This window comes from Sapajus apella, unplaced genomic scaffold (genome assembly GCF_009761245.1).
Source record: "Sapajus apella isolate SASKATOON/1434 unplaced genomic scaffold, GSC_monkey_1.0 scaffold26, whole genome shotgun sequence".
NCBI classification, from domain to species: Eukaryota; Metazoa; Chordata; class Mammalia; order Primates; family Cebidae; genus Sapajus; species Sapajus apella.
Window position 1 is genome coordinate 294756 of NW_022436966.1, and position 13468 is coordinate 308223.

At 41.2% G+C, this 13468-nt stretch overlaps 1 protein-coding gene across 4 annotated transcripts in view; it reads right to left on the reverse strand.

Moving 5' to 3' along the window:
* ALMS1 (ALMS1 centrosome and basal body associated protein) overlaps window positions 1–8685 on the reverse strand; it is a 212740-nt gene extending 204055 nt beyond the window's left edge. For all 4 annotated transcript variants that reach the window (XM_032291715.1, XM_032291716.1, XM_032291714.1 and 1 more), the window contains exon 1: window positions 8284–8685. In XM_032291715.1, coding sequence (XP_032147606.1) covers window positions 8284–8598 — 315 coding nt within the window. In that variant the 5' untranslated portion in view covers window positions 8599–8685. The remainder of the gene's footprint in view (window positions 1–8283) is intronic.
* Window positions 8686–13468: the final 4783 nt, after the last annotated feature.

Below are 13468 nucleotides of genomic sequence, written 5' to 3' on the forward strand. Positions count from 1 at the left end.
TGTGTGTGTGTGTGTGTGTGTGTGTGTGTGTGTGTGTGTCTGTACGCACGTGTGTGTGTATATACCATATTTTTACTGTACCTTTTTGAAGTATTTGTGTTAGATACACAAATGCTTGTGTATATAGTGTACATACACAAACCTAGATGGTATAGCCTGCTACACACCTAGGCTATATAGTCTAATCGATTGCTCCTAGGCTACAAACCTGTACAGCATGTTACTGTACTGAATACTGTAGGCAGTTGTAGCTGCAATTGATGAGGCTATATAGCCTAGGTGTGTAGCGGGCTATACCATCTAGGTTTGTGTATGTACACTATAGGATGTTTGCACAATAATGAAATAGCATAATGACACATTTCTCAGAATGTATCCTCATCATTAAGTGATACATGACTATATAAATGAAGGGATATCCCATGTTCATGAACCAGATGATTAGGCCAAGTGCAGTAGACTATGGCTCACGCCTGCAATCTCAGCACTTTGGGAGGCCAAGGCGGATGGATCATTTGAGGTCAGGAGTTTGAGACCAGCCTGTTCAATATGGTGAAACCCCGTCTCTACTAAAAATACAAAAATTAGCCAGGCATGGTGGTGTACACCTGTAATCCTAGCTACCCTGGAGGCTGAAGCAAGAGAACTGCTTGAACCTGGGAGGCAGAGGTTGCAGTGAGCTGAGATCATACCACTGCGCTCCAGCCCGGGCAAAAGAGCAAGACTCTGTCTCAAAAAAAAGGACCAGATTATTTAATATCAAGATGACAATACTCCCAAATTAATCTATAGATTCACTGGAATCTCCATCAAAATAGTAGCTGGCTTCTTTGTAGAAACTGACAAGTTAATCTAAAATTCATATGCACTTGCAAGAGGTTCCAGAATGGCTAAAATATCTTGAAAAAGGAAAGCAAAGTTGGATGACTTACTTCCCCATTTACTTACTATAAAGCAATATTAATCAAAAGATTGTCTCCTAGTCGGGCACGGCGGCTCACGCCTGTAATCCCGGCAGACTGAGGCCAAGATGGGCAGATCGCTTTGGCCCAGGAGTTTGAGACCAGCCTGAGCAACGTGATGAGACCTCATCTCTACAAAAAATACAAAAATTAGCCAGGCATATTGGCACGTGCCTGTAGTTCCAGCTACTTGGGAGGATGAGATAGGAGGTTCACCTGAGCCCAGGAGGTGGAGGTTGCAGTGAGCCAAGATTGCACCACTGCATGCACTCCAGCCTAGGCAAGAGAGACACCTGTCTCAGAAAAAAAAAAAAAAAAGAGTGTCTCCTGGCATAAGGTGGGCATATAGATCAATGAAATAGAATTGGGAATCCAGAAATAAACCCATTAATCTATAGTTAACTGATTTTCTACAAGGGCGCTAAGACCAAATGGTGCTGCAGAAAGACAAATACTCTTCTTCGAAGTGAGAGCTAAATAACATGTACACGTGGAAGCAGAGTATGGAATGACAGTAAGTGGAATCTTGGAAGGGTGGGAGTGTGAGAGTGGGGTGGATGATGAGAGATTACTTAATGAGCACGACATAGGCCACTCCAGTGATGGATAAACTAAAAGCCCTGACCTGACCACTATGCAATATATCAATGTAACAAAATTATACTTGTACTCTAATTTACACAAATAAATAAATTTTTTTTTAAAAAACAGTTCTGGGTAGTCTCACAAAAGAATAAAGTTTGAATCCTTTCTTCACACCATATACAAAAATTAACTCAAAATGGATCAAAGACGTAAAGACCTACATGTAAGAGCGAAACTATAAAATCTCAAAGAAAACATAGTAGGTCCTCATGACTTAACATTTGTCAAGGGATTGTATCTTGTCAATTCCTTGATTGACAAGGGTTTATATATGTAATATGCATATATATAAAGAATATATATAAAGAATTCTTGCAATTCAATATTAAATAGACAAACAACCCAATTAAAGAATAGGCAAAAGATCTGAACAGATATTTCTCCAAAGAAGACACACAACAAGCACATGGCCAACAAGCACATTGGCAGGATGAGACAGGAGGTTCACTTGAGCCCAGGAGGTGGAGGTTGCAGTGGGCCAAGATTGCACCACTGCATGCACTCCAGCCTGGGCAATAGAGAGACACCTGTCTCAGGAAGAAAAAAAAAAAAGAATGTCTCCTGGCATAAGGTTCTGGGTAGTCACATACAAAAGATGCATGAACCATAAGGGAAATGCAAATCAAAACTACAAAAAAGTCACTAATAACAAGTGCTAATAAAGATGTGGAGAAACTGGAACTCTCATACGCTGCTAGCAGGAATGCCACTTTGGAAAACAATCTGGCAGGTACTTAAAAGTAAATACAGAATTGCCATATATCCCAAAAATCCTACACCTAGATATACACCTAGGAGAAACGAATCCATATGTCCACACAGAAACTTACACAAGAATGTCTATGGTAGCATTATACATACATAATAGCCGAAAAGTAGGAAAAAAAACAAACGTGCATCAACTGATGAATGGTTATACAAAATATCCCATATCCATATAGTAAAGTATTATTCAGCCATAAAAAAGTAATGAAGTACTGATATATGCCACATCATGGGTGAATCCTGAAACCATTAAGCTAAGTGAAAGAAGCCCAGTCACCAAAAAACCCCACATATTATTCCATTTATATGAAATGCCCAGAATAGATAAATCTACAGATATAAGGTAGATTAATAGTTGCATATGGAAAATAGAAGATGAGGGGCATTAGCTAAAGTATATGGGGTTTCTTTTAGAAGTGATAAAATGTTCTAAAATTGACCGTGATCATGATGGCACATATCTATGAATACACTGAAAACCACTGAATTGTGCAGTTTAAATTAAGGGTAAATTGTACAGTATGTGAATGACATCTCAATAAAGCTATTAAAATGTTTTTAAGTAGTCAATTAAGCACTGAACACAGGTAAATACACACACACACACACACACACACACACACACATATCAAAGTAAACCTAAGGAAATAATAAAAGATGAAAATTGAACTTATTGGAAATAAAAAAATAAAAAGCAACAGAATTAAAGTCAAATCAAGACCTGTGTCTTTGAATAAAAAGTAAATTAAATAAACCCCTACCTAGTCAAATCAGGAGAAAAATAAAGCATAATTACACAAAATTGGGAATGAGAAGTAAAAATAAACACAGAGACAATTGAAAAAATAAAGAATACTGTGTATTCTTTATTAAAATTAACTAGAAAGCCTTACTGAAAAGAATGATTTCCCAGGAAAACTACCAAAATTAATCCAAGAAAAGAGAGCATATATAGACTACAACCCTGAAAGGAATCCAGAGATAGTTTCACTGATGGTATCTTTCAAACATACAAGAAAGAAAAATTCCTTTGTGCTTAGACTGTTTCAGAAAAACAAAAATTATCCAAGTACCTTTTATTAAAATGGCATAATATTGATGTCAAGTTTGATAAAGACTGGTCAAGAGAACAAAAAACAAACAGAAAGACATTTAAAACCATTATCAAATATCTGCAAATAAAATCTAGCAGCTCCTCAAGAGAAGAGCACACTACAACTAAATAGTTTTTATCCGAGGAACACAAGAAAAGATTAATATCAAGTATAAAATGTATATGAATAGGTTAAAAAAATAAATTGTGCAATGTAGATAAATGTGAAGATGGGGAGCAAAAACAGAAGAGGTTCAGCCTGGGTTCTCTCCGATGAAACTGTAACCTGCTGATGGGGGATGTTGAACTCTGGGTGGGAGATAGAGGGTAAGAGGGAAGATGGGGAAAGAAGCTGACAGAGAGGAAACTAAAAAGATTTCCAAGCACTGTTGATGACCCAATTAAAAGTTGGAGACCAAGAATTTCTAGTGATGACAACGCAGAGAACTGAATTATCTTCCCCGGCACAATTCAGAAATTCAGGTTAAGGAATTACAAGGAGAGGTGTTTGAATGGTCTGCAGGACCAGCATAAAAACAACATAAGGCTCTAAGTCACTCTCTTCCCTCTTAAAAAGACTTAGTTGTAAGACTGGTCATATTTTGCTTCAAATTTAAACAGTACCACAGTTCAACTCAGGCTAAATAACAGGACTACAAACTTAATCACTGCCTTAACCCTTTTATTATCTAGGGAGATATATAAGAGTAAATTGAATAACACAATTTTGTCATTTAACTTGATAGTAAACCGAATGAAATTAATGTTTCCGATTATTTGATCTCATCCTCTAAATACACAGCATCAGATGTTATACAACACATCTAAGAATTTCATAGTTCATAAATTTCTAGTAAGAAACATATTAAGCATTTCCTCCTTTAAACACCTTCCAACCTATGCCAGTAAGTTTCAATATGCTAGTAGTGAACTAAAGGAAAAATTAACTTAATGCTCGTATCATCGTAAATCTACCTTTAATACAGAAAATTATCTATGTATTCTATATATTATATATTCTCAGGTAAATAAGAAAATATCTAATTTCGCTCAGAAAAAAAAAAATTGGGGGAGGAAGAAAATACTCTGGGCTCTCAGAAGCAAGATTTTCTATTACCCATAGACAGTTCACTATTAGGGGTTGGGCGTGGTGGCTCACGCCTGTAATTTCAGCACTTTGGAGGCTGAGGCAGGCAGATCACAAGATCAGGAGTTCGAGACCAAACTGGCCAACCTGGTGAAACCCCATCTCTACTAAAAATGCAAAAATTAGCCAGGCATGGTGGTGGGCACCTGTCATCCCAGCTACTCGGGAGGCTAAGGCAGAAGAATTGCTTAAATCCAGGAGGCGGAGGTTGCAGTGAGCTGAGATCATGCCACTGCACTCCAGTCTGGATGACAGAGCATGACTTCGTCAGGGGGTGAGGGTGGGGAAGAACAACAAAAAAAAAACATAGTTCACTATTAAACAGACAATAATTTTCTCACATTGGCTATAGTAGAAGTAGGTTAACTTAAAAATTCCTCCTCTGGTCCCTATCTTTCACCATATGCAAAGATTAACTCAAGATGGATTAAAGGCTTAAATGTAAGGCCCGAAACTATAATAATCCTAGAAGAATGCCTAGGAAAAGAGTTTATGATTAAGACTTCAAAAGGAAATGCAAAAAAAATAAAAATGGACAAATGGAAGTTAATTAAACTAAAGAGCTTCTGCACAGCAAAATAAACTGTCAACAGAGTAAAAAGACAACCTACAGGATGGGGGAAAATATTTGCAAACTATGCATCTGACAAAGGTCTAACATTCAGCATCTATAAGGAACTCAAACAAATCAACAGGAAAAAAACAACCCCACTAAAAAGCAGGCAAATATGTGAACAGACACTTCTCAAAAGAAGATATACAAGCGGCCAAGAAAACATGAAAAAATGCTCAACACCACTAATCATCAAAAAATTGCAAATTAAAATCACAATGAGGTACCATCTCACATAGTCAGAACGGCTATTATTAAAAAGTCAAAAAATAGATGTTGGGAAGCATAAGAAGAAAAGGGAACATGTATACACTGTTGTTGGGAATGTAAGTTGTTCAACTCCTATGGAAAGCAGTATGGAGATTTCTTGAAGAACTCAAAACAGAACTATCATTTGATGCAGCAATCCCACTACTGGGTATCTATCAAAAGGAAAATAAATCATTTCATCAAAAAGACATCTGAGTCCAGGACCTTGGGAAGCCAAGGCAGGAAGATCACTTGAGCCGAGATGTTCCAGACCAGCTAGACCCCATCTCTAAAAACAAAAAAAAAAAAAAAAAAAAAAAAAATCTGCGCAAGTATGTTTATCACAGCGCCGTTCATAATAGCAAAATTATGAAATCAACCTAAGTGTCCATCAACAACTGAATAGGTAAAGAAAATGTGGTATGTATTCACATACATCATGAAATATTATGCAGCCATAAACAGAATGAAATCCTGTCCTTTGCAGCAACATGAATGGAGCCTGGAGGGTATCAAATGAAATAATTCAGAAACAGAAAATCAAATACCACATGTTCTCACTGATAAGACAAGTGGGTACAATGGGTATACAGAGACACAGAATGGGTACAATGAGTATATACAGACATAAGGACGGAAATAGACACTGGGGACTCCAGGAGGAGGAGCGGAGGGGTGAAAAATTACCTATCGGGTACAATGTTCACTATTTGGGTGAGAGGGTCACTAAAAGCCCAAACCTCACCGTTATGCAATATATCCATGTTAATTACCTGCATATGTAACCCCTGAATATAAAATTAAATTTAAAAAAAAAAAAAAACTCCTCCTCTAGGCCTTAAGATTTGAATATTAATAGTTATTCAAGCAAGAAGCCACAGGACAAAATAAAAGTTAGGAGACCTAGTCAACAGTGTGGCTTTAATTATGGTCTCTATGCAGATGACTTACAACTTGAAATCTCCAGCCCAGCCTTCTCCTTCAATCTTCAAAGCCAAACCCATAATCTTAACATTCACCCAACCAATTCCACCACTCACTCATGGCCACCACCCTCACCATAAACCTGACCATAACTTACTATTAGCACAACCATTCAAACAATAACCTAACACCTGGCTACTTCACCTTTCACATCTTATCCATTATTAAGTATGATGATTTTGCCACTTAAATATCTCTCACATCAGTCCACTTTTCCCTGTATCCACCAACACCTCCCTATTCCAAAATTTCATCATCTTTTGTCTGGCAATGCTGCAAGGGTATCCTAATTTATGCCCTTGACCTATGATTACTGCTCCCCAACCAACCTTGCTATCACAGCTGATCTTTCTGAAACACCTATCTTATCATACATCCCCTTGTTTCAGTTATTTTCATCGACTTCCCAAGGCTCCAAGGATAAAGCCCCTAAATCCTTGGCACAGCACACAAAGCCTTGCAGTCTGTGCTCCACCCACGCGGCTTTTGGTTCCTGGAAAATGCCATGTTCTCTCTCACCAACAGTACCTTTTCATGTGTTTTTCCCTCAACCAGAAGGCTCTTTCCTTCCCCTTTGCCTGATTAACCTTAAACTGTCTTCAGATATCAGCTTTGCCATAACCACCTCAAGAAAGCTTTCCCAGCTTCACTGACAAGGCCAGATAATCTTACTTTATGCTTTCATAGAACATTAGCACGTTTTCAGTTTTACTTTTATTTATCTGAAATCTGTCTGCCTCCCTGTCTAGACCATGAACACAAGGAAGGCAAAGACCAAAAATGCTTGGGTTCACCAAGGTTTCCTTGGCATCCAGCACAACGTGTGGCACATGGTGAATTCTAAAATAAACGTTCAATGAATTAAGTACCCCTGGAATATTCACCAGGCAAAACAACTAGTAATAAAAGTCTATACCATCACTATCTGTGATGATGGAACTGTTCTATTATCTGCGCTGTCCAATATGGTAGCCCCTAGCTTAGTGTGGCTGCCCAGCACCTGAAAAGTGGTAAGAACAGAGACACAGAATTTTTCATTTTATTTTTAACTCGTATTCAAAACTGTAATAGTCCTCTCTTTAATTAAGATGTAAAGAGCCACACGTAGCCACTCTCTACTGTACTGAACAGGGCAGGTCTTGTTCCTCGAAAAGTAGTAAATTCAAAAACGGGGTAAGGGCAGTAAATTAAATGGAGAGTTATTTTCAAAACGATCTTCGCTGGCCCACCATGAAGTCGGCTTTCTCCATTGTGTATTATTTGTGCTTTCTAAGAGTTTTCCGGATTGTTCGGAGCCGCATCACAAGTTTCTTGCATTCCAAACCCTGGGGAACCCCTTTATTGCTACAAATGATGGTCCCAAAGAGGAAAACCTGCGGGGAGCCTCTCCAGACTAAGTGACCGCGCAGTGTACGTTATCCACGCTACTCCCTCAGGAGAGTCCTGCAATTCAGCCAAGCTAATGCGTTCACTGTCTCCCCAAAAGGACACTCCCCAGGCAACCGCTCGCTCCGGTCCTACACCCCTGCTCCTGTCACAGCGTTTCTCACCCACACTCACGGGGAATGCAGGCTCCCCTGAATGTCTGTGGGAGTTCAAAAGGCCCAGGACCCACCGAGGGAGAGGAAACGAGAAGTCTTTGCTTGTGGCCTGGGAGACTCGGAGCAGCCGGCCGGCACCTGGGCTGGAGTCTGGGCCGCCTGCGAGCCTCAGCCGCGCGCGTTTTCTCCGTCAGGCGGCGCGACTCGCGGGCAGGCGGAGCGCTCGGGGCCTAGCCTCCATCTCCACCCGCCGCGGCTCCACACCCCTCCCTAGCCCGCCTCACCTTCTCCAGGGAGGTCCGCTCGCCCTCCGAGTAGCGGTGCCGCGAAGGCGACGGCGGAGGCAAAATATTGCCGGGATGCGCCTGCAGCCAGGCCTTGGCCTCCTCGTCCTCCTCGTCGTCGGTACTCTCTACATGCTGGTGCTCGTAGTGAGAGTCGGGATTCAACTCCCGCCCCGCCTCTTCCTCCACCACCTCCACCACCACGACATCGTCCAAATTCGCCGCCGCCTCCTCTACCGTCGCCGCCGCCACCGCAGCCTCCTCCTCCTCCTCCTCCTCCAGCTCGCCCGGCCATGGCAGGTCCTCGGGCTCCATGTTGGTGTCTCGCTCTGGGCGGCAGAGACGGAGGAGGAGGAGAGGGGAGGGGGGAGGGAGGGGAAGGGGAGAGACCTGACTGGCGGTTGTGGCAGAGCTTAGGCGCTGTGCCGCCCGCCGGGGCGGGGCTGGGAGACTGCGCGCGCGTTGCTAGGGACGCCGCGCGGAGGCCGGCGGGAAGGCCCCAGGGCGGGGGTTTGCGACGGGCGACTCCGCCGCTTCGCCGCCGTCACCGGCCGGCATCTCGCGCACAGCACTGTAAGCTCACAATAAACTGGGGACTGGGCGTCTCCCGGGGGGCGCAGACGGCCCCAGGGGAGTAGAGTCTAGTTCTGGGCTGGGGTGGAGTTTCGCGCCTGCACGGAGAAGAGATCAAACTCTAGAACTAACCCGTTATAATCACACTTGCAAATTACAAAGTTTTAAAAGTTGAGTGCCACCTAACAGTCAGGCTGTATGGTGGGGGCTTGAACCTAAAGGTGCAAAAGTGTCACCGGTTGTTAGAGGGATTCAGAAATGGGCACTGAATCCGGCATCAGAAAGATCGGAATTTGAATCCTCGCATCACAACTTAAAGGGGTGTAAGTGTATGTCTATAAAACGAGGATAATAGGCCATCGCATGGGATGGTTGTGATAATTAAAGGAAATAATGTGAAAGACTTAGTGATAGGTTGGTTATTGTACAATAAATCATTAGATGCTCACGGTTCTGAGACAAGTATTACTATTTCATGTCTAAAAAATGAGGCTAAAAAAAAAATTTTTGCCCAAAGTTTCTTACCTAGTAAGTGGCCAACTCAGTATGCCATCCCAGGTACTCTGCTAGTGTAGGAATTGCCCTGGCCTAGACCTACCAGCTGATAAAGGATAACAGAGCAAATAGTTATACTGACAGTACCTATGTTTTGGTGGTTTGTCAGTGACTTTGGAGTGCCTTAAAAACAAAGATTTCCTGACCGCTTCAGGAACCCCTAAAAAACGAATGGCATATTAGGGACTCTTGAGATGCCATGTAACCAGACACCACCTATGCCCCAATAACCTATGGTAAAAATTTTTAATTAAAATTTTAAAAATAATAATGAAAATAATCTTGAGATGCTTCACTGTTACCTAAGGAAATAGTCATAATTAAAGTGGAGTCCAGCAAAAGGTCTTATACACAATAGTAGAAACACATTGATAACGATGCTGAACCAATGTTAGTGGGGCAATTTTAGGGGTATTGCCAGGGATATATGTCTTACCTATTTCAATGACCCAATCCTGGCAAAACTATAAAGGTAGAACATGAACTGGAGCCCAGTCTTGGAGTTCTGTTGAACACCTCTAAATGGACTATGATTACATGAGGGTTATTATTTATTCTTAAGGGGCTTAAGGATTTTCCTTGCTGGAGAGCTGTTACTTTAGTGGTAGAAAAAAAAAATCCTTAATTTTGTATTCCTGAATGGGAAATCTCAATGTGTATCTTCAGTAGGAGAACACACATTTCACTGATACTGTTATTAAATAACTCTGTAAAGCTTTACCTTTTTAGAAACTCCACTATCTTTTTGTATCCACAAATTTCAGGAAGGATAAAGAGAACTAATAGAATTCTAAAAGTAGTTTTCAGAGCTCTCTAACTTCCAAAGCCCAAAGTACTTCATTTTGCCTTGATGGCAATAAGATCAATCCATTCTAAGACCCATAAGTTATCGCCTTCTGAGTTAATAACAGGCTTCCTCATGTATTTGTGAATTACTTCCAATACTAGATGCTTCTAGTATAAGCTTCTGTCACTAATTGCTGCAGGGGACTCATAAGAGAACTCCTGCTTTATCAACAGATAGAAGCTGCATTCTCAAAGCACCCACCTAAGCAGCCTCTGAAATCTGGAGATTTGGTCTTCTGAAAAAGCATTAGAAAACAATTTTCCTTGAGACTCAATGTAAAAAAAAAAAAAAAATTATCAGGTACTGTCAACAACTGACCCAGCAGTAAAACTATAAGACACTGATCCTTGGATTCATATGATACAACTAAAAAGACATGCATCATTTTCTCCTGGCTACTGGACATCCCATTCTATTGGAAGACCTCAAACTTAAGATTCTCGAGACTTCCCCAGAAGCTGCTGACTGCAGAAATGGGCAGTTCATACCCAAGACAACAGGACAAGATTAATTTTCTGATTCCTCAGCATCTTTCATCCTACCACTAATCTCACTTACTATTGCATTTTGACACCCGTGATTAACTAACAAATTGATTTCTCAAGAAGACAACCCTTATCTTCATCCTGTTACTTTTGACTCTCTATGTTCTGCTTCTTAAAATAAGTAATATTTGGCTGGGCACGGTGGTTCACGCCTGTAATCCCAGCACTTTGGGAGGACAAGGCAGAAGGATCATGAGGTCAAGAGATCAAGACCATTCTGGCCAACATGGTGAAACCCCATCTCTACTAAAAAATACAAAAATTAGCTGGGCATGGTGGTGTGCGCCTGTAGTTCCAGCTACTCGGGAGGCTGAGGCAGGAGAATTGCTTGAACCCAGAAGGCAGAGGTTGCAGTGAGCCGAGATTGCGCCACTGTACTCCAGCCTGGCGTCTGGTGACAGAGTGAGACTCTGTCTCAAAATAAATAAACAAACAAACAAACAATATTTGACCAGGTGCAGTGGGTCATACCTGTAATTCCGGCACCTTAGAAAGCCAAGGTGGGAAGATCACTAGAGACCAGGAGTCTAATCTGGGCAATGTAGCAAGACGCCCATCTCTACAAACAATAAAAAATTAGCTGGGCATGGTGGCATGTTCCTGGAGTCCCAGCTACTCAGGAAGCTGAGGCAAGAGGATCCTTGGAGCCCAGGATCCCAAGACTGCAGGGAGCTGTGATCATGCCAGTGGGCAACAAAGCGAAACCCAGTCTCTTAAAAAAGAAAAGAAATACTCTGGAGTGTTTTTCTGAAACCATAGCTACTGCTCTTAAGGAATTGTTGACAAAATTCAATAGCTGTGCTTTCATAGACTTCATAAAGTAGATTTTCTTCTGTAGGTCACTTCTGGTACTTAAGCATTCCTCACAAAATTAATCCCAAACTTCAGTCTTATAAAAAATTGGACCTTGACCTACACTTCAACAGAATGTTTCCCTGAAGTCATTACAGTCCTACAAGAAAAACCTAGCCCTTCAGGAATAGAAACTAATATTGGGGCTATTCTTGATTCACTACTCAGGCCATTCTCTTCCAAAACATTCCAGCCTGCTTTGGAGAAACCTGTTTAACTTCATCCAAGAAAGCTGCCTATCTTGAGGGAAAGAAAATTGGCTTGTTCCTGATATGCTAAATAGCCCTTATGCTCCCAATGCAGTCTGTACTTCCCTAGGGTATTACTTCTTTATGGGAACATCTGGCTTGTACACTAACTTATCCTTTGTATTGAAGCTAATTGTTAGAGACCCTCCAATGTTTAAAATTACCACCCCTCCAGTAGACTGTGTTTCTCTGAGAAGAACACCCAGAAACCAACAAAATGAAGCAAGCACAGAATCACAGACTACTTGGGAGAACTCGCAGGAGGGATCACTGACTCACTTTTCATGTGTACTCTGCAAGTGAAATTCCCACAACAAAGATAATACAACAAAAAAGAGGTCTCTGGCCTTAGCAGACCTCATCGATGGCACAACTTCTGCTATAGAAGCTCAACAAACCACTTAAATTTGAATTCCTTAGCCAGAGTTTTCATGGATAATCATATAACCCTTGATTTCTTCTTATAAACTAAAAAGAGAAAAGCCTCCTGGCTCCCTAAAAACAGACTCAGCTAGATTCTGGGGCATGTTTTCATTGCCAGGATTTTAAAATCTGGGCCCCTAGCTTGAAGACTTTTTACAAAGATGGATAATCATTTTGTTTCTGGTAATTGGTTCTTTTGCACTAGGTCTATGTATCCTGTCTACAGCCCTAGTTTCTCCACAGCCATTGTCATATCATATGATTCAACAAATCCTACAACAGAAGGCAGAATTAACCCAACTACAGACTACATCCTCCAGATCAGCATAAATTTAGCAACAGTGAAAATCTGAATATCGTAGATTAATGGTCCTGTGGCCTGACTTTGTCTGCCTTTGACCAAATGGAGGACTCAGAAAATAAATCTAGGGTGCCTGGGAACTGGTCTGGCACAGGTAACTAAGCCTCAGTGTTGTCACAAGCTGACCTGGCATTCACCATCATCCCTCGATATTCTCCTCTTGAGCATGAACAATCTCACGGAACACCAACATCACACAAGTTCTATCTGTGACTGTGAAGAAAAAAGGCAGGACAAGATCATTTGATAATCTTGTCTACGCACAGACAAAACATTAGTGTGCAAATCAAACACCTCCCTTTTCCAGTTAATTCAATTGCTGCTTTTTTAAATCAATTATAGCTCTACTATCACTGTAATTTTGGGTTTTTTTGCTGTCATCCAGGCTGGAGTGCAGTGGCACGATCATGGCTTACTGCAGCCTCAACTTCGCTGGCTCCAGTGATCCTCCCACCTCAGCCTCCTGAGTAGCTGGGACTACAGGCATGTGTTACCATGCTCAGCTAATATTTTTTTTTCTTTTTCTTTTTTTCTTTTTTCCTTTTTTTTTTTTTTTTTTTTTTTTGATAGAGATGGAGTTTCGCCCTGGTGCCCAGACTAGTACTGTACTCCTGGGCTCAAGCAATCCACCCGCCTTGGCCTCCCAAAGTGCTGGGGTTACAGGCATAAGCCACTACACCAAGCCCATCACTGTATACTTTTTTGTCTAGATAAAATTTATTAGGATGTCCAATCATATAATTACTGCCTCATCTTGACAGCATCCAATTCATAGAAAAGC